The 21,694-nt window shown below is 37.1% G+C and overlaps 1 protein-coding gene across 1 annotated transcript in view; it reads left to right on the top strand.

The window, feature by feature from the left end:
* Positions 1-21,694, top strand: part of C5 (complement C5) — a 78,462-nt gene that overhangs the window by 25,681 nt on the left and 31,087 nt on the right. The window contains exons 13-23 of the mRNA XM_024762332.1: positions 1,243-1,452; positions 1,574-1,723; positions 2,795-2,924; positions 3,899-3,961; positions 5,068-5,265; positions 7,203-7,293; positions 8,767-8,840; positions 9,733-9,872; positions 13,428-13,655; positions 15,021-15,081; positions 21,313-21,402. Coding sequence (XP_024618100.1) covers positions 1,243-1,452; positions 1,574-1,723; positions 2,795-2,924; positions 3,899-3,961; positions 5,068-5,265; positions 7,203-7,293; positions 8,767-8,840; positions 9,733-9,872; positions 13,428-13,655; positions 15,021-15,081; positions 21,313-21,402 — 1,435 coding nt within the window. The remainder of the gene's footprint in view (positions 1-1,242; positions 1,453-1,573; positions 1,724-2,794; positions 2,925-3,898; positions 3,962-5,067; positions 5,266-7,202; positions 7,294-8,766; positions 8,841-9,732; positions 9,873-13,427; positions 13,656-15,020; positions 15,082-21,312; positions 21,403-21,694) is intronic.

Genomic DNA, 21,694 nt, shown 5'->3' with positions numbered 1-21,694 from the left:
TGATTTTCCTTTGCTTATAGAAAAGCGTTAGAATGATCCCTTACATATATTCTTACAAAGCACTTTCAAAAACATCATCTAATTTGATAATCAGTTTTTCAAAAGCCTTTGAGACAAGGAATGATTTTCATGACTACTTCACAGATGAAGAAACTGAGGGACAAGGAGGTTAAAGACTCACTACAGTCACTCAGCTGGGAAGAGGAGGGTTGTGATTAGATTAGACCTGGGAACCTCTGACTGTGTTATATGCCTTTCACCAAAGACAGCCTGACTCCTCCATAGAGAGAGCTTGATTAAATTCTCACATTACCTCTGCTCTACTTCATGGCCAAAGATTACACGCCTAGACCCACTTAAAATATGTGCATTTCATTGGAAAAAAGAGGGGACCCAAATCCTGCTCTTAAGGGTTGAGTCATATCATACCTGCTCCAGCAACATCCCTGTTACATCACTTAAATTAAACAGAAGTGTCAGTCAAGGCCGTCAGTGAAAGGTAGGAAAGAATGTAAAAAAAATGTTAAGGGCTTCCTGACAATTACCCAAGAAATGGAATTAATTATTCTGATAATCAGGCCAAACAGGTGATGATGATTTTTTTCAACGGTTTTGAAGAAGAAATTAAAAAATAAATGAGGACCATACTGACTGATGAATAATTAGGGGACTTGTTTAGGGACTACGTCCCAAAACCACATATACAGTCCTGTTCTCTAAGGACAATTTAAGGGATCTCTGAGGACATTTTGGCTTCATATGATTTTTAGGGTTTTTGTTTTTTTTAACCTCACACCTCCAGTTTAGAACCTAACCTCTGGCTTTAAAACTTAAAGCCAGAAATTAGGGAAAAATAAGATGCACTCTACCTCCTCATCTACATTTTTTAATCAACTAAACAAGTAGATGTTAATGACAGTGTGATGACTTTAAACAGATTTGAGGTCAAATCTTAGCTCTCTGAAATCGTAGCTAGGTGGTTTTGAACTGAAATCAGTATGACATTTAATTACTTCCTGAACCTCAGTCCCTTTATCTGCACAATGGAGATAGTATTCCTATCCTTCTGGTTATTACGGGAACTAAAAGAGTTAATTAAATGTAAAGTTCCTGGAACATAGTAGGCCCATACAATGTTAACTTTCTTTTTCTTTAACGTAATTTCTACTCCAGCTCCAAGCTCCATCCTGAAGCAAATGTTTTGTTTTTGTAATGACCGTTGCTACTGCTGTTTATTTTTAGATTTTATCCAAGGGCAAAATCATTTACTTTGGCACAAGGGATAAACTTTCAGATTCAGATTATCAAAGTATAAACATTCCAGTGACACAGAACATGGTTCCTTCAGCTCGTCTCCTGGTCTATTACATTGTTACAGGAGAACATACCGCAGAATTAGTGTCCGACTCAGTCTGGTTAAATATTGAAGAAAAGTGTGGCAACCAGCTCCAGGTAAGCCACAAACTGTAAGTCACAATCCAACTTTCTTCTGAATAAAGGGGCTGTAAATGCAGCTATATGTGAAGTTTTTGTGTCATACAAATGATATTTTCTTTTTCAAATGACCTTATAGGTTCATCTGTCTCCAAGTACAGATACATATTCCCCTGGCCAACATGTATCTCTTAATATGGCAACTGAGTTGGATTCCTGGGTGGCTTTAATGGCAGTGGACAGTGCTATATATGGGGTGCAAAGGACAGCCAAGAACCCCCTGGAAAGAGTTAAGTAGTGCATGGCCTTGGTTACTGGGGTGGCCCTATGCAGTGCTTCACAAAGTGTGGCCACTAGGGTAAGTCGTGGGGGAAGAATTAAGGGAAGACTAGACCTGCTTTTCTATAGTCTACTCAAAACAGTGACTCTTAGGAAGGTAAGCCATCCTCATGTTAGTCTCTAAAGCCCAGGTCTATCCATTTTTACTTTTCCAAGTATGGAATTAAGTACTTAAAAAACATATGCCATGATAGCAATTACATTCATGGGCAAAGTGCCATTGATTGGGAGGGTTTGGAGATTTGGGAGCAGGGAGCTTTATAGTAGCAGCAACAGAGAAGAATGAATAGGCAACCACTGGGGGTTTTTTGGGTTTTGTGTCCTTTTTCTTACTCATTAAAATCTGTGGCCCAGAAGAATCTGAAAATGATTCACTTCCCCTAAGTTCCCATTTATCTCCCCTAAGCTCTGCTTCTATTTTCTAGGCTTGAATTTCTTTGAAGGAGGAAGAAAGTACTGAGAAACTATTAAGTTAAAAACGTTCAGAAAGGAAAAAACATTTGGGGTCAAAATTAAAACTGGAAAAAGCCTCCCCCCGCAAACAAGTTCTCACCCACTTATAACCTAGAGCCCTCTTCCCCAAAATACAAGAGATTGTGCTCTTTTTTCTTTTAGCGACTTAAAAATTAGCTTGTTTATTAATTCACTTATTCATATATTCACTCACTTATTCTTTTTTGGACATTATATTGATTGCAGTATGCACTCTGTGTACAAAACAGCATGGGGTCAATTTTGAAGAATCACCTCATCAAAGCTTAAGACTTAGTTCTTGATTTAATTTTGAATAGGTATGTATTTCTAAATACAAAAGGACAAAATAAAGGAATGAAGTTGGGAAATTTGGTCTTTGACCATTTGATAAATGAGTGGGCTGCGCATTTCACAGATTTGTTAGAACCATGTAACGACTTGTACCTTTAGTTTTTCAGAGGAATGATTTCCACATCTGAATAGGCTCACCATTTTGCCTTTAGTTAATTCCTAAGAATTATTAAATTAACTAACTACCTCTGGACAGGTATTTCAAACTTTAGAGAAGAGTGACCTGGGCTGCGGGGCAGGTGGTGGCCGCAACAATGCAGATGTATTCCACCTGGCTGGACTCACCTTCCTCACCAACGCAAACGCAGATAACTCCCAAGAAAATGGTAAAACACTCAGTACTTTTTGTTTATTCTTCAAATTGATTACTGAAATTTACATGGATGATTTGCCTCCCAGACCTCAGTTTTGTCCCTCCTCCAGAATATTCTCTAAACTGATCTTATAATGACATGACTAGGTAACTCCTCTGTATAAAATGTTTCATTAGCCTTCAAGATAAAGTACAAATTCTTTACTGTAATACTCAAGGCCTTCCACGATCCTCTCTCCAGCTCTTTCCAGCTGTTTCTCATCTCACTCTACATGACCTTATGTCTAAGCCATACAGAACCAAGGTAGTTATGGGTGACACTATTTTACATCTTTGGGCCTTTCCTTATTAGGACTGCTTTCCCTTTTATTAGCCTGGAGAAGCTAGAAGAAGAATCATCTCCTTGATTTGGCCTCTTCCCCATATAGAATTGATCATTGCCTCCTCCTTTAATAGGGGGAATACTATAGGGAGGACTAGATGTATTTATAGCAATGCATCATTGTACATTCTTACACTTAATTACACACCTTGTCTCAGTCACTGCACTGGGAGCTCTTTAAGGGCAAGGACCACATCTTAATCATCTTCTTTCTGTGGTTTTAAAATTGTTCATAATTATACATGATACTATTATTTGTAATAATATAAACACCAAAAATAATTAAAATACCATACCTAACAGAAACATGGCTCACTCTAAAAGCTTAGATATTTCCTTGTAATCAGTGGGTCAAAAAGGTTGCAGGATTAAAAACCAAATTCAGATCAAACAAGTCAAACTGTGTGACAATAGACTGTGAGCCCCTCCCAAAACAAGTCATGTTGAGATGTGTAGTGTGCGGTGCCTAGTCGAAAGCAGGCTCTCAATATTTGTTGAATGAATGACGTGAATGTTTTAAAAAGTTAAATAATTTCACGGAATTTTGTGGTTTTTGAGATTTTATCTCCTTTTCTCCCTTCTTTTTCTTTATCTTTTTAAAACAGATGAACCTTGTAAAGAAATTCTCAGGCCAAAAAGAATGCTGAAAAAGAAGATAGACGGAGAAGGTACTCTAAAAGTTTCATGTGATTGCCAAAAGGTTATGATCGTGTCATTCAAAAGCTGGAGAAAAGTAAACATTATCTAATTTCTCCTAATTCAAATAGAATGGATGAAAAGAAAGATATGTACAGACATCTAGCTCACCTCCCCTGGAAAGGTTAATCCAAATTAATCCAATAGTTCATTTGCCATAACCTTAATCTGAGGGAAATAAGTCTTTGTTATTTCTATCTCTAAAATATAAAAGATTAACTTTTATTTGTCACAAATATTTCCTCTCTGCAAACTTTATCTAGTAATTAAAATCATATTCTTCCATTTTATTCTAACAAAATCCATGATTTAAGTAACTTTGAGATATACCTGGAAGTCTATCTCTTCTTGCATACATTTAACAGTTAAGAGTATTTTAGATAATTTTGGGGGGGGGAATAATCCCAACAGAAATTATTTTTAAGTATTATTTAAACAGAGATATGATAATTGGCAATGCTACAATAGAAAGAACATTGAGCCAGCAGTCAGTGCCCTGAGCTCAACTAATAAAGATGTTTATTGTAGTACAATAATACTTTCCATCTGTATATGAGTCATTTAAATTCTAACCATCATTCTAAGTTTTAATGATATGAACAGAGAGATACTGATTAATCGAAGCACTTACGATGAGGAAAGATGCCACTGGTGAAGAAATGTTTGAAACCACAAACCACAAGAAACGTTTGAATAAAATAGGATTTTTAGCTTGAAGAAGAACATACTTGTATAGTGATGATAACTATCTTCAGATATTTACAGGCTTCTCAGATCATTAACTTATTTTACTCAAAGGGTGCTGAACCCAAGGTGCCAGTTTCAAAAGTCAGTACTCAGCTTAGTGGCAGGAAGCCCTTAACCATTTAGTGCAAATCAGAGTGGACTACCTTACGAGGCCACATTCTCCCATTCCTAGGGTAGTTCCAAAGTGGGCCTGGACAGTCAACTAGCCATGGCTGTTGTGAGGCTGAGGTCCTATGACAGCAGAAATCCAGTATCCCTCAAGAGCCTTTCTAAGCCTGAGATGTTTTGACTCTATGCATAATCAAGGGCACTTGAATTATTACCATTTCAGCTGCTAAATACAATCATACAGTATTGAAGAAATGTTGTTATGATGGAGCCTATCGTAATGATGATGAAAGCTGTGAGCAGCGAGCCACTCGGATTAAGAAGGGCCTAAGATGCATCAAAATTTTCAAGGACTGTTGTGCCATCGCAAGCCAGTTCCGTGCTGAAGAGTCTCATATAAGTATCCAATTGGGAAGGCTATGTAAGTTTGACATTTTCGATTGGAAAATACGGAGAACTTGATGTAATTTTATGCTTCCAAAAAAGGTGGTTTACATGCTCTATTTAAAATGGGAAGTAGAAAAGATAACTTGCAAATGCTGTTAAGAAAAAAATTTTGTTGTCATTTTTGGGAATCAGAAGAGGTATATATAGTACAGAGCAGAGTGCACTAGTCCGTAGTCAAGACCCAGGTGAGTTTGAAGCTGACTCATTCTATAAATGTGAATGATTATTTATCCTCTCTGAGCCTCAATCTCCTCATTTTTAAAACAAGAAGCTTGGGCCAGGTGATCTCTAATATGCCTTTGAGTTCTAAAATTCCATCGTTCTGTGATATTACAACCATTAAAAATTCTGTTTATACCTATACTGACCACATATAGCAAAAGATTTCTAAATGTAGCATAACCTTAAATGTACTCACATAAAGTTGAAATCTTATTTCAATTTCAACCACAATATACATTTTCAGAATTTATAGAACTCTCATTAACATGTTTTCAGAACTTTTAGGACTTTCAATTCATTTATATACAGGCAAAACAAACAAAAGCAGAGTGACAGATCCTGTTTGATTGTTTTGCTTAACTGGTTGTCTTTTTTTGTTGTTGTTACTTTTTTTCTTTTTTTAAATATTTATTTATTTATTTATTTTTGGCTGCGTTGGGTCTTCGTTGCTGTGCACGGGCTTTCTCTAGTTGCGGTGAGTGGGGGCTATTCTTTTGTTGTGGTGCGCAGGCTTCTCATTGCGGTGGCTTCTCTCGTTGCAGAGCATGGGCTCTAGGCGTGTGGGCTTCAGTAGCTGTGGCACGCGGGCTCAGTAGTTGTGGCTTAAGGACTCTAGAGTGCAGGCTCAGTAGTTGTGGCGCATGGGCTTAGTTGTTCCACGTCATGTGAAATCTTCCCAGATCAGGGCTCGAACCTGTGTCCCCTGCATTGGCAGGCAGATTCTTAATCACTGTGCCACCAGGGAAGCCCTTAACAGTATGTCTTAAATGTCATCATTCTGAGTGGGTACATTTCTGCATAAATAAATTCTTGTGGCCATTTATCAAAACCAGGTTATTAGATATATTTAGGTTGTTTTCAGATTTTTGCTTATTACACGCAGTATTTTTTATGAACAATCTAGTACATATCCAGTTTTCGTGGTCCAGTTTTTCAACTCTAATCATCTGGGTTGGCATCAGCTGCCTGGAATTCAGCCTCTGTAGCTCCCTCCTCTCTGTCCCTTGTTCTAGACAGCTTGGCCTCCCAAATTCCCATGGGTGGTGTTGCAACTCTGCCAGGGTCTGTATGGGTTTCTCTCCCTGCTCTAAAGCCTGTAAACTGCCTCCAGACAGTAAACCTGGATAATTTTAGGGTTCATCCAATCTGTCTCCCTTTTCTCAGGGATCACTGTCCTGGCTCACTTATGCTCTAATATTTGAAAGCTGTTGTGTCTGGTTTTCTAGTTTTCTTAAGGCAGAGGTGTAACTCCAGTCCCTATCAGTGCATCTTGGACAGAAGCAGACATTCTGTCCATTTTTATTATAGAAAATATAAATAAATTTCTGAGATAAGGCAGAGAATAATATAAACCTCCCTATTTTACAAAATAAAAACAATTATTGCAATTTTTAAAATGCAAATAACTTTATAGACTAATTAGTATCTTGTATAATTTTTCCGAACATGAAACATTTAGCAATTTAAAACACAAATTATTAAACATATTTTTATGCTTTATTCATTTTGTCAGTGTCACTAGTGGAGAAATCCTGAGGCCTTTATTGTTCTATTTTGAAATCACTAAACAAAATGTTTCATTGACCTTTCCGGAAATGTTTAAGCTATTGATTAATGTCCATATTTTAAAATTCAGCTCTAAGTAGAATTCGTGTTGTTTTTCCATAATCAAATATATTTTTCCCCCAGATATAAAGACTCTTTTACCAGTAACCAAACCAGAAATAAGGACTTATTTTCCAGAAAGCTGGTTATGGGAAGTTCATCATGTCCCCAAAAGGTATTATATTTCTTTGACATTTCTCTGAAAAATATGGGAAAATGCAAATATTCTGACCAAAAATCTGGAAACTACCCATTTCCCAATATTTTATTTAAGAGTTAAGATGATACCACCATTGGGTCAAATTTTATTTTACTTCTCTTTTTTTTAGCGTGTGATTTCTTCTAATAATTGGTTCCAGGTCATGATTAACTCTTGGGGAAGAAGGGTACCACTCCATTCAACTTCATTCCATTTCAGGTAGTCTTTACCGAGCACAACTGTGTGCTTTACACTGTATTACGCAGCTGTTTTCATCCTGAAATATCTGTAACTACAAAACATTAATAGGGAGAAAGGTTCTTTTCTTGTTAAAGTCCTTTATTCAACACATGTTTATAGAATGCCTACTCTGTACCAGGCACTGAAAACAGTGCCCCTTCCCTGAGTGTCATCCTTCCTCAGGTCGTCCGGCGGGGGGGAGGGGGGGTTGGGGGGGGCGGCTCAAAGCACAGACTTTCCAAGGAGCCATCAAGGCAGTGAGTTCCCGGCCTGACATCTGACTTCTAATGGGTCTCCTGGCCTCTACCCTTGTCCTGCCTGATTCCTCCTCCACAGTGTTGTCCACTTCATCTGACATTGCCCCTTGGCTAGCATTTCCCCTCGCAGACCTTTCCACCGCTGTCCCCCACCCAGTGATTGGATGTTAACTCTCGATTAACTCTGTTGCACATATCACACAATATAATAATGTCCTGTTTACCTGACTGTCTTCCACATTAAAATGTAAATACTTCCAGGGCAAGGACTAAACTCAGGTTAGTTTTATATTCAGGACCTGGCATAGGGTCCGGCTTCTAGAGGCACTAAAATGAATCTGTTGAATCAATGCATGCTGCCTCTGAACTTTTAAAAAGTTTTATTGGTACAGTTATTACAATGAATCGCAATTTACACACTGAACTATTTCTTCCACTAGACCGTGAACTGCTGGAGAGCAGGACTGTATCTATGAGTGCTATGTACTCAGTATTTAGTGCTATGCCTGATACAAAGATGGTGCACAATAGCTGTTTGTTGAATGAGTATAAGCTTGATCTTAATCAGAAATTTTTAGTTATATCAACTTCGTTATGAGCAGTGTTAAGATGCATTAGTATTTTGCTTCCCTATTTTAGAACATACTACACAATAAACATAATTTTTTTCTTTGAATTGTATACTTTGAATTTGCAATGTTTCAAAGACATCCTTCTGAATTTGAATTCTCATAATACAAGTGAAATATCTAAAAACATGGAATGAGTATAAGAGTTACTGAATAAACTTCTTGCTTGATTTTTCTTTAATACCTGATGTGATTTTGTTCTGTTGTGATTTTTTTTCTTTATTCTAAAGTAGTATGAAGCAAGAATTCTGTTAATGCAAGCTGTCAATTTGGGTTAATCAATGTTCCTCTGTATTTGAATATATCAACATTTTAACTTTCAGAAACCAGTTGCAGTTTGTGCTACCTGATTCTCTAACTACCTGGGAAATTCAAGGTGTTGGCATTTCAAATAGTGGTAAGCAAATTGAAGTTATATACTCACGTAAGGAATGATTTGATTTGGCAAAATGCAGTTTTTTGTTATTGTCTTTTTAGTTTACACAGGACTTAAGTGGTGTCATTTATTAAAACCTATTTTTAATGTATTACAAAGAGACTTAGATGTGCCCACATCATGGACTGTATCAGTTTCTTCTTTTGTTCTTCTATTAGCCATCATTTTATAAATACTGATGTGAAGCCCCCATTTCCCTTTGTATTTTCTCAGTGAGTAGAAGATTCAGTAGAGTTAGAGAAAAATATATAATTTCTCTCCTGGACTAGTGCCCTTTTGTGGTGATTTAGTGCAGATACTTTATAAATAATTTCAGGCTTGGCTTGTTTGCTCACTATATTTTGTTCTTATAAATCTTGGTTTCCACAATCAAAATTTTATGCCCATTAAACGGAACCAATAATGAATATCTAAAAAAGAGATTTGGTGCTTTAGTTAATAAACATTCTCATGCCTTAAATAGAATTAAATATTTGTTGGACAAATGAAGTTTTCTGTTAATACCAATAATTATTGAATGAAGAACAATGATAAAAGAATAGATCTTAAAAGTTCTTACCACAAGAAAAGAAATTTGTAATATGTGTGGTGGTGGATGTTAACTAGACTTATGTATACAAATATCGAATCATGTTGTACACCTGAAGCTAATATAATATTATACTTCAATTATAGCTCAATTTAAAAAAATCAGTGAGTAGAAAATTCAAGGACATGGGGTGTTAGGGCAGAGAAAAACATCTAACTTTTGTTTTTTCCTTGAAGCAAAGCAAATCTGAGACATTTTAGTACTAATAAGGCATTATGGGAATTCCCTAATATGCTTCAACTTTGCTCTCACTTTGGGCTGAAGGTATATGTGTTGCCGATACTCTCAAGGCAAAGGTGTTCAAAAACGTCTTCCTGGAAATGAATATACCATATTCTGTTGTACGAGGGGAACAGATCCAATTGAGTGGAACTGTTTATAACTATAGAACGTCTGGAATTCTGGTAAGTATTTATGGTATGTTCAAATAAATGGAAAAAATGAAGAAGTCCCTGATTTTCTGAGAATTCTATTAATGGAATTATCACGTACACAGGCACACAAACTCAACTCAGTGAAGGAAAGAAGAAAAGAAGAAGAGTTAAGATAACTATTCATACAACTCCAATTCAATGAAGAATACAAGTCCTTGAGATAATCAATGTGCTGTGGAGGCTCAGAGAAAGATGAGATTACATTTGGTTCATTCATCACCCTGATCTCCTTACCTCTAACAACCCGTTCCTTTCCTCCATTTTAGCCATTCACACTCTTCACTTTGCAGATCTTGTCTTCCCCCCGGAAAATATGATTTCAAACATCTCACCAACTGACCACCTCCTACCTATCCTTCTGACTCATTAACCTTGTTACTTTGTAGCTACAGTTCTACAGCATCATTGAAACCTCCAGCTCTTTGACTCCATTACTTTTTATTCTTCATTAGCCTTCTTATGCTAAAGTCTTTACTTCACTCCATGTTCAGGTTAGAATTCAGAAGCCATCATTATAGCCTCACTGATTAAAAACATGTCAACTCCCTTGATCCCCTTTTGCTCTGGGGTACACTCTGTGAAAAACTCCAGCCACGGCCAGACCCACCATTTGTCTTCTTTTTGCCAACACATTTCTAAACAGAGTTATACATTAGGCTGTCTGATTTCACTTGAAAATCACAATCACAAAATTTTATATAGGAACTCAATGCAGTCTGAAAATCTGACTCTTTTTTTTAAAGCTCTAATTTTATTCTTAGACATGAGTATTTCAGTGGTCTCCAAAAATTTCACTTACAGCTCCCTAAATCTTTTTGGAAAAACTAAGTACCCCATTGGCACATTTTTAAATTGGCATCTAAAATTTTTCATCATAAATTCAAAAAAATATGCAAATTTATAACTCTGGGAATACTTGAGTATTGATATTTTAAAAATAAAATTGTTATATCAAACTTTTAAAGGTATATAGCAGAATCTAAATACCATAGCAATCCATTAAAAAATACCCAAATAAACTCTTGTGAACAACAGATTATATACCATTCCTTTTATCTGTGAACTCATATTTCCATTCCACTCTCCTAGTGTTATATATTTTACACTTGAATGTTTTCTATCGATTACTCTCTCATACTTTGATGCAACAAAAATACGTACATACACTGAAATTGAATTATTTTTAAGTTTTATGATTATAAGTCATATAATAATTGCTTGCTGATCTAGTTAAAGATGTATTCAGGTTTTGATAGGTATTATCCTGAATTTATAAATTACTGTAAGGGAAACTGACTTGTCTACAATATTGAATTTTTTACATCTCTTCATTCTTTTGCTTTATGTACTAGGTCAGGGGTCAGCAATCTATGGCCATGGGCCAAAACCGGCCTGCTCCCTCTTCTTTTATGGCCTATAAGATAAGAATGTTTTTCACATTTCTAAAAGGTTGAGGAGGAGAAGTAGAAGAAGACTATTTCATGGCACTTATATGAAATTCAAATTTCACTGTCCATAAATAAAGTTTAAAGCCACACCCACTGTGTAGGTATTGTCCATGGCAGAGTTGAGTAGTTGTGACATAGACCGTATGTAGTGCTTTCATTGCATTGCACTACTGCTCAGAGCACCACAAAGTGCAATGACATAATTATAATTAGACAGTATTTTAAGTGTCACACATCTCATGGTACTGCCATATTTTATTTAATTTTTAAACTATCAGTGCAGTATTCATCATATCAAAACAAGAAACAAGAACATCTGAGATATCTCAGGGTAATTACCGATTAATTACCTTTCCTCTTGAGTACAGATCACACTTTCCTATTTCTTTACATCTAGTAACTTTGCATTGACCCTTGGACTTTCTTAATGAAATGTTATAGAGACTCTGGATTCTATTACTATCCTCTGAAGAGCTTTCATCTTCGTTTGTGTGTTTTAGCAGGCAGTTGGCTGAATCAATCTCAAACTTTGAAATCTCATTTCAGTTCCTTTAGCCTTAGCTGGGATGCTTAGAGTCTGTGCTGTGCGTAGGTCAAGGGTTGACCAGGTTTGAGCAAAGTTTATACGGTGAACCTGGAGGTCCTTCACTTTTCCGCTGTGGTGGCTGCGCCATACTCTGTCCCCTGGTTCTTTAAGCCAATAAGATGGCAGGTTCTACTGGAGGTTTAGCTACTCCTTAAGGGACTAACGGTGACTGCCCTCAGGTTAAAACTGTAAAAAAATAGGACCCTCACACAGTGTCCCTCCTTTCTTCTGAGTGTCACCTTCTCTTCCAATCTCTAGTGCCTTCAGGTAGTTTTTGTTTTTTTTAAATACGTATTTTGTCTAGAGCTTATAGTTATTATTTGCAGAAGAGTTATCCAAGTAGGAGCTACTTGGCTATTTCTGAAAGCAGAGCCACTGCCAGAATTTTTGGGTTTTGGGTTTGTTTTTTTTTTTTTGATATTTGATATCAGTTTCAAAAGTTGCTATCTCAATTTACTAAGAGTTTTTATAATGAATTCATGTTGAATTTGATCAAATCAGTCTTCTGTGTCTAGCCTTACCTACCCTACCCCAGCTCTCCAGGGGGAATCATTGGCCTCCGGTGACCCAAAAGTCTTCTTTAACTCCTGCCTCACCCACCCTAGTTGTTGTGTTTCCCAAGAAGATAGTTAAGAGGGAAAAGGAGCTTACCGTTTTTGAGAAATTCCTCAAAATTAGTTGTTCAATGTTGTTACTCTTCCTTGTTTACCTGCTTGATTTATTCTGGATCTTACAGATTTATTATTTGGGGTATAGTTCTGTCAGTTCACTAGATTTTGGAGAGGAGATGAAAAATATTCACTGTTTGAGCCAGAAGTCAGTAGGTATTATTATTATCCCCATTACAAAGATGAAGAAGTGGAGGGTCATGCAATGTGCTCTTGCCACACAGCAAGTGGCAGAGCCAAGATTTGAACCTAGGTCTTTCCGGAGCCAGAGTCTGGCTGTATAATGGGGTACAGGTGGGAAGTTAATAAGAGGCAAGATTGGAAAAGTTGGTCGGGGGCATATTAGGCAGGACCTTAAATGCCAAGAGATGGAGTTTCCAGTCTTTCATAAAACCATTTATTGAAAACCAAAGGCTGAGCTATAAGATACAAAGTTGAATAAGACACACAGAGTGCCTGAGACTGGGCTCCCACTGCCTACAATATAAACATGTAGAGAGACAGTGTAACAAATGCTATCATGACAACATGAACAAAGAACTTCAGTAGTGTTGTACCCGATTTAGTAGGTAACGGTCTAAGGAAGGTTAGATGTTTCTGAGCCAGTGTTGAGCTTTCTAGACATCCTGTCACATTGCTAAGCTCTATGGCAACTGGTTTGTGTGTTTTAGAAAATCTGAAATGAGCTTTCTCTACAGCCTTGGAATCTAAGGGATTATTTAACGAGTACCAGGGGAGAGTTTTTGTCCAGATGAATGTAATCAGGGCGTGCTTTCCTTATCATAAAATGTTTTGAAATAATTGTTCACTGGTGTTATTTCAGTTCTGTGTTAAAATGTCTCCCGTGGAGGGAATCTGTTCATCGGGAAGCCCAGACATTGACCCTCAGGGGAAAAGTTCCTCCAAATGTCTGCCCCAGAGAATAGAGGGCTCCTCCAGCCACTTGGTGACCTTCAGCGTGCTTCCTCTGGAAATCGGCCTCCACAACATCAGCTTCTCACTGGAGACTTCTGTTGGAAATGAAATCTTAATAAAAACATTACGAGTGGTGGTAAGAAAATATGCTTTAAAAAAATTCTTTCAAAAACACTTTTTTCTTTCTGAAAATAAAAGTTATCAGCAACTCATGCTTAAGTGATTCAGAAAGAGACACACAAAGAGAAAATTATAACACAAACATAACAAAATGTTAACATTTGGGGGAATCTGGGTGGAGGTTATCTCAGATATTTTTGGACTATTCTTATAACTTTTCTTTAAGTCTGAAATTATGTTTTTAAAGTTTAAATAAAACAATGATGCTTGCTCATTGTAGAAAGCATGGAATACTGAAAAACCACAGAGAAGAAAATTAAGACCACCAAAAACCCCTACAACCAGAGATACCCGATTTTAACATTTTGGTATATAGTTTTCTGGAGTATTTTTTTCCCCCAACACATTCAGAAAATGTTTTGAAATCTGTGCCCGATATTATGCTAAGTACTGGAGCTACAGCAATAAATAAGGTAGGATCTATGCATTTATAGTTTAGAATTTATAGTCTAGAAAATTTTCCATTTTGTAAATGAGTAAACAGGCCAAAAAAGGAAGAAAACTATCATTTCTTAAGTACTGTTTACCCACACAGTCTGTTGAGAGTTTTCATGTTATCTTTTTAAGATTAAGATTCTTGGCAAGAATGTTAATGACAGAACTGGGTCTTCCGAGGTCTTCATTCTCTGAGTTCTGTTTTCAGCCATGAAATTCACTTTGGTAAACATGTATTGACTTATTTTGTGTAAGGCACATTCTATTTTCTATACATCTTTGCATGGTGGTTCCATGCACAGATTCTGGAGCCACACTGACTGCGTTTGAATCCTGGCTCCACTAGCAGTGTGGCATCAGATAAGTTTCTTGATCTCTCTGGGTGTCAGTTTCCTCGTATGTCACATGGGAGCACTACTCCATAGAGTATTATGAGGTTAAATGAGCTAATACATACAAAGCTCCATACATACAAAGCTAATACATACAAAGCACTTAGATCAATTACCTGGCTTATACATACTCCATATGTATATGGCTCCATATACTCCATATGTATATGTATATGGCTCCATACATACAAAGCTAATACATACAAAGCTCCATAGAGTATTATGAGGTTAAATGAGCTAATACATACAAAGCACTTAGATCAATTACCTTGCTTATAATAATTTCTGTTTAAGTGTTTGCTCTGATCATCATGCAAATAGCCAGAAAATCTTATTCCTGGAGGCAGGCATATAAGTATTTAAACATACTTTGCCTTCTCCAAAAAAAAAGAATTTTTTAATTGGAAAAGTAGTTAAGTTGATTCAAGCATTCAGGTCAAGGTCATATAAATTTAATTATGTTCTTAACTGAATGATTTTTGCCTTTATTTTAGCCGGAAGGTGTCAAAAGGGAAAGTTATGCTGGCACTACTCTGGACCCAAAGGGTATCTACGGTAGGCAAAATGAGTTTGTATTTTATATGTTGTCTTTTGCCCTAGAGAGATGTGTAACCTGAAACACTATTTTTAAAAATGTTAATTGTATAGAATCAGAAATATCCACTTCTTAGTTCACTGCCATTTTTGATAGCATGTGTTATATTATAATCTGGATGGGTTTAGAACAAAGAAAAATAATCCCATTAGGTTTTTGTTTGTTGGTTTTGCTGCATGGCGTGGCTTTCGGGATCTTATTTCCCCACCAGGGATCAAACCCAGGCAGTGGAAGTACCAAGCCCTAACCACTGGACCGCCAGGGAATTCCCAAAGTAACCCCATTAGTTTTAAATACAAAGCATTGAAATAGTAATCATTGCATGACTTCCCTTATAAATTAGTCATTTTACCATTCTATCCATCACAATAATAAGTTATAATATTTTCTTATAGAACCATCAGTCCAAAGAACACCTAAGAAAAAGTCATTTACATTCTTATCTAACATGCATTATTTGAAAACACAATCATGCTGATAAATTACTTAACAAAGCCATTCCTCATTGTTCCTGCTTCCTTGCTTTTCCTCCAGTTGAGAAATTCTGAATCTTCCTTTTTTTGGAATCTTCTTAAAGTTAGAATTGTGCAAACATTTGAGCACTTCATCAAGGCCTAAATACCTATGTATTTATGAAATTTAGAATGTTTTCAGTTAACAATTCTTTTCACCAAAAAAAGACAGACTACTGTAGTTCTTATTAAATGATTGAAATTTACCTTATTGTTGCATTGTATCATTCTTCTTTTCTTTCAGTGATACAGCAATAGAAAGAAAAAGAGTTTCCTTACAAATCAAGACCACTATACTCAGAGTGCTATTTCCTCTAGGAAAGCAAAGAATTAATATTTACATTTCTAATCAGCTGAGTCCCATAAACTGAATAAGGATGACTTCATGCAAACTTTTTTCTCTAATCTTATCTTCACACAGACCTCCTCCCAGCCTGTGAAGGATATATGGGGAGATATATGACAAATTCTGAGGTTTTGGCCTCATGCAGTCACATCACACCTCAGAGCCACTGCTTCCTTTGTCTTCTCTTTCTCTTCCCCCTTATGCCTGCTATAATAACATTATTGCAAACAGCTTTCCAAAACAGCCCTGTCTTACCCATCCCAGGTGTGAACATCAGGCCCACAAGATGGCAATGATCTTTTATCGGGGAATAGATCTCTCCATCAAAAATCTTGGTTTAAAAAAAAAGAATCTATGCCTCTTTCCAATCTTGTCACATGACTTTTTTCCCTTATCATTTTAGAAAACTTAGATTCAGGGAGCTTTGTTACTTTCCAGAGTGCTCAATAGGGTAAAGATGACAACCAATTCTGTCCAGTTTATTTCAGAGATTTTTTTTGTTGTTGTTGTTGTTTTACGCGGGCCTCTCACTGCTGTGGCCTCTCCCGTTACGGAGCACAGGCTCCGGATGCGCAGGCCCAGCGGCCATGGCTCACGGGCCCAGCCGCTCCGCGGCATGTGGGATCCTCCTGGACCGGGGCACGAACCCGTGTCCCCTGCATCGGCAGGCGGACTCTCAACCACTGCGCCACCAGGGAAGCCCCAGAGATTTTATTAAATACTTCCAATCTGTGTATGTTGGAATTGCTATACTGTTATGATACTTTCCAGAGTTTTTTTTAAAAGCCTAAAAAAACATATTTGGAAAAGTAAACAGACAATAATGTTAGAGGAAATCTGAGAAAAATATCAGTGAGGGAGAATGAGGTATCAGAACAAATTGTAAAGTAATAGTAATTAAAATTATGTGACATCAGTTTAAAAAGAGACTAAACACAGAAACTCAATACACGAGACTAGCCCTAGCCTTTGGTTCCTGCTTTCTCTGCCTGACAAGCTCTCTCCCCCACCTCAGTTCTGAGCACATCATCATCATTGGTTTGGGCAGGCCCCTCTCAGGTTTTATTTTCTCTCCTCATGCCTGACCTCCACTCCCATTTCCCTTCCTTCAAATGCCCCCAATCTAATATGCTTGAAATATGTCTTAGAGTATGGAGGAAAGGTTGTTTTGTGTGTGTATGTTTTTTTAACATATAAAAGGTATTGTGCTCTAGGTCCTGTTCTTAAGTTTTTAAAGACAATACTCTGTTTTAAACAAATATTTCTATTGCTATACATGCATTTAATTCACTGCTTCTACACAGTATTTTAGAGTATATTCTGTTACCAAACTCAGGTTCGGCTGCTTGCCACTCAAAAGGCAATAATTTGAGAGGCAAATGTCAATAGAAAGGAAAGATGCTTTAATCAGAGAAGCCGGCAATCTGGGGAGAAGGTAGGCTCGCATCCCAAGACCAACTCCAAAGTTTCTGCTCAGCCATTACAGTTTTTAAAGGAGAAGGGGGAAGAATTTCAGTGAATCATCTAGGCAGGAGGTTGAATTCTGCATCATTCTCCATTGTGTGCAGACTGGCTGACTCTTCAGATGTTATCTTGCCCACGTGATTTGCCTGCAGGATTTCTGAAGGGGCTGTTGGGGGTAGAGAGCTAGTCATTCATTTTTTTTTTTTAATTTATTTTTAGCTGCGTTGGGTCTTCGTTGCTGTGCGGTGGGCTTTCTCTAGTTGCGGTGAGCAGGGGCTACTCTTGGTTGTGGTGCGCAGGCTTCTCATTGCAGTGGCTTCTCTTGTGGAGCACGGGCTCAAAGTGCGCAGGCTTCAGTAGGTGTGGCACGCAGGTTCAGTAGTTGTGGCACATGGGCTTAGCTGCTCCGTGGCATGTGGGTCTTCCCGGACCAGGGATCGAATCTGTGTCCCCTGCATTGGCAGGCAGATTCTTAACCACTGCGCCACCAGGCAAGCCCTTTTTTTAAAAAAAAAATTTTTATTTTATATTGGAGTATAGTTGATTAACAATATTGTGTTAGTTTCAGGTGTTCAGCAAAGTGATTCATTTATATGTATACATGCATCTATTCTTTTTCAAATTCTTTTCCCATTTAGGTTATTACAGAATATTGAGCAGAGTTCCCTGTAGAGCCAGTCATTCTTTAACTGCTTAATTCTTCATTTTTGCTTCTTTTTATTTAGGTAAAGGATCAACAGGTTCTTTGATTCTTTGCATGGTGTGCATTCAGGAGAGTCCGTGGCATGTGGGTCTTCCCGGACCAGGGATCGAATCTGTGTCCCCTGCATTGGCAGGCAGATTCTTAACCACTGCGCCACCAGGCAAGCCCTTTTTTTAAAAAAAAAATTTTTATTTTATATTGGAGTATAGTTGATTAACAATATTGTGTTAGTTTCAGGTGTTCAGCAAAGTGATTCATTTATATGTATACATGCATCTATTCTTTTTCAAATTCTTTTCCCATTTAGGTTATTACAGAATATTGAGCAGAGTTCCCTGTAGAGCCAGTCATTCTTTAACTGCTTAATTCTTCATTTTTGCTTCTTTTTATTTAGGTAAAGGATCAACAGGTTCTTTGATTCTTTGCATGGTGTGCATTCAGGAGAGTATATGTTAGGAGTTAGGTCAAACTGCCTAGTGATCTCATTCCTATAATTAGGCTCTTTTAAGGTTAGAGGGGGACAGAAATGGGCAAACAGGAAAGGGGCAAAAGAGCTGCTTTCATTTCCCCACTGTCAAACATCATTCCATTTCTATGGGATTAGGGGTGAAGCTCCATCTTCTGTAATTTTCTTCATGCTGACATAGGGCACCATATTCTCAGAGTGGAAAATGTCAACATGGGTCTGTAGCATCTTTGCTGACAATTTTAGTTGCCTGCTTACATATATGGGCAGAGTAAGATACAATTATTTTGATGCCCACAAAGATATAGTTTATTATGAGCAATAATGTTAATCCCATTCTCTTGAGGCCAGTTCTTGGAATTGTGATAGATATAGATTCAGTACTGCTCAAGATGGAGCAGCTAATATCATGGCTATAGTCTGGTCCTCATGCAGTTAGCTTTTTTCCTTTGGTGGCAGTTACAGTATCTGTAAAACAACTCAGGAATGTGCATCAGACACTCAGTCTGTGACTATTGTCCTAATCATTAACTGCTCATTTTTGTACGTGAGGGCCCTGCAGGGTTCTGCTCAGTTCCAATTCCACCACAATTTTACTTACCCATCCCCTAGTGACAGGTTCCCCACTACCATCAACAATGCTGCAATGAACATCCTTATTCATCTCCCTTTATGAATCTGTGTGAGAATTTATCTGGACTATGTTTTTTGGAGTTGAACTGCTGGGTCAAAGGGCATACATATACTGAATATCATTTACTTCTGTCACATTGCTCTTCAGAATGGCTGTACTATTTATACCTCCACCAGCACTGCATAAGGATTCTCCTTATTCCACATCCTCACCAACACTTGGTGTTACTCACCTCTCTAAAATGTGCCATTTTTAGGGGTATAAAGTGACATCTCATTATTGTTTTAATTTGGATTCTTCTGATTACAGTGATTTCTAAACACTTCTTCATATACTTGCTGGCCATTTGGACTTCCATTCTGTGAATTGACTATTCCTATCTTTTGCACTTTTTTCTATTTTCCACTTGGGTTTTCTTGTCTATTTCTTGTTGATTTTGTCTCTCATATACTTCTTTGAGCAGTCGTAGACCTTAGTGGGTTTTGAACAGTAATCTTTTTTTCTGATATAGTCAAATTCATTATAATTTCATTTTATGGTTATATATCTTAGTTCAAAAAGACATTATTGCATATTTTATCCTGTTGGTTTTAAAGATTTAACTTTTAAATGTTTTAATCTCTCTGGCATCTACCTTTATAAGTGATGCCTTGATGGGTCTTTTTTATGATCTCTGACAAGGAGTAAAATTGACTTCTCTTAGTTTTAGCCTTTTTTTCTGTACATTTTCCATCTAGTAGAAGAGTTGATAATGAGAAATAAAATAGTCAAGGGCAGGTATCAATGGAAAAAAATGGTGGAGGATCAAATTTAGATAATCTCAAACAACTTACTGTCATAAGTACCATATATTGAGCACAAACTGTTTGCCATGCTTTGTCTACATTATTTTTATCTTCACAAAAACCCTTTGAGGAAAATACTATTACCTCTATTTAGCTGATGAGCAAACCAAAGCATAGAAAGATTGTGTCTTGCCCAGTGTCACATCCAGAGTAAGTTCTTTCTGAGCTTAGTACTCTTTCATCCACATTGCAAAGCTCTCAAATGTCTTCACTAAGTTTTAATACTATATCCTCAGCATTTATCAAAAGTTGATGAGGAAAGAAGTGGAGCGTTCCTGTCTCTTCTGCAAAGCCACGTGGTTTGGCCATGCAATTGCAAAATGTCACTAGTTTTTTTTTTTAGCATCTACCATGTGCCAGGGACTAAGTGCTTGGGACTACAGCATTCAATAAGAATGGTTCCTGCCCTCAGAGAGCTTTCTTAGCAGGATAATGGGAGGAGGAGTCTCTTTGTGGTGACTACTATGGGTTCTGCAGTAAAGCTTCCTGAGTTCAGATGCAGCTTCATCTGTACTAGCTCTGTGACCTTGAGCAATTTGCTTTCTAAGCCTCAGTTTGCTCATCTATAAAATTAAAATAATAATAGTAGACACAGTGCATAGGGTTGTTGTGAGGATCCAGTGTAACAATGCATTCAAAGACCTTAGCAGTGTGCTTGGTATTCTATCAGTAGAATGATAAATACTATCATTTTCATGAAATAAACCAATGATTACAGTAGAAAATGCTCCGATACAGCAAGCTTAAACTCTGTTATTGTGCAGAAAGAAAAAGTGTCTAAGTTAGATGGAGAGGAGAAGGTAGAAGGGATTTCAGGGCATGCTTCCCAATGCAGCTAATCTTCACATTTCCTTGACTAAGGAATTACTTGTTAGTTATTTTTAGATTTCAGTTCCGGGAATAATTTTCTGTCTTTGGACGAAACAGCATGCTCCCTTTTACTGATGAATAAGATTTATATAACCTATTTATTTCCTATCGTGTAATGACCAGGAAGCTTACAGTCAACTTTAATGCTTTATTTAATGGGATTATATAAGCCTAGGGTTTGATAAAAAATCCTTGATTATTTTAAATTTCCCTTTTAAATTTTAATATTGTTATAAAAGAGTCTATTATTTTTTTTAAAATTCCCTGAAAGTAGGTATACTATAAATAATCTGCAAATAGTCTTCCCTCAAAAACTCTGTGTAAATCTAATAATTTTCTTTTAAATTTCAGGCATCATTAATAGACGAAAGGAGTTCCCATACAGGTTACCATTGGATTTGGTCCCCAAAACAAAAGTCAAAAGGATTGTGAGTGTAAAAGGTAAATTAACAAGTGCCATTTTTATTTCTTATTTCACTTTGTGTTTCAAACAAAAATCAAATATTCTCATGATTATCCTATTTCTCCTCTTCTCTACTCAGTTTCATGTACAATAGAGGACCTCTGGGAGTACCCTATTCCTACTCCCACCTTCAAATCCCTAACCACTCTTCCAACTCTCTTCTTCCAGTGGCCTGATTTGAATGGAGATGCATGCTCCCATGATGGAGGGTGAGGGCTGCCATTGGCCCAAAGACCTCTCTAAAATGAAAGTGCAGCTGCGTCCAGATTT

This window comes from Neophocaena asiaeorientalis, unplaced genomic scaffold, assembly GCF_003031525.2.
Source record: "Neophocaena asiaeorientalis asiaeorientalis breed wild unplaced genomic scaffold, Neophocaena_asiaeorientalis_V1.1 scaffold78, whole genome shotgun sequence".
NCBI lineage: Eukaryota > Metazoa > Chordata > Mammalia > Artiodactyla > Phocoenidae > Neophocaena > Neophocaena asiaeorientalis.
Note: the sequence above shows the minus strand (reverse complement) of the source record. Positions and strands in the feature narration are given on the sequence as shown.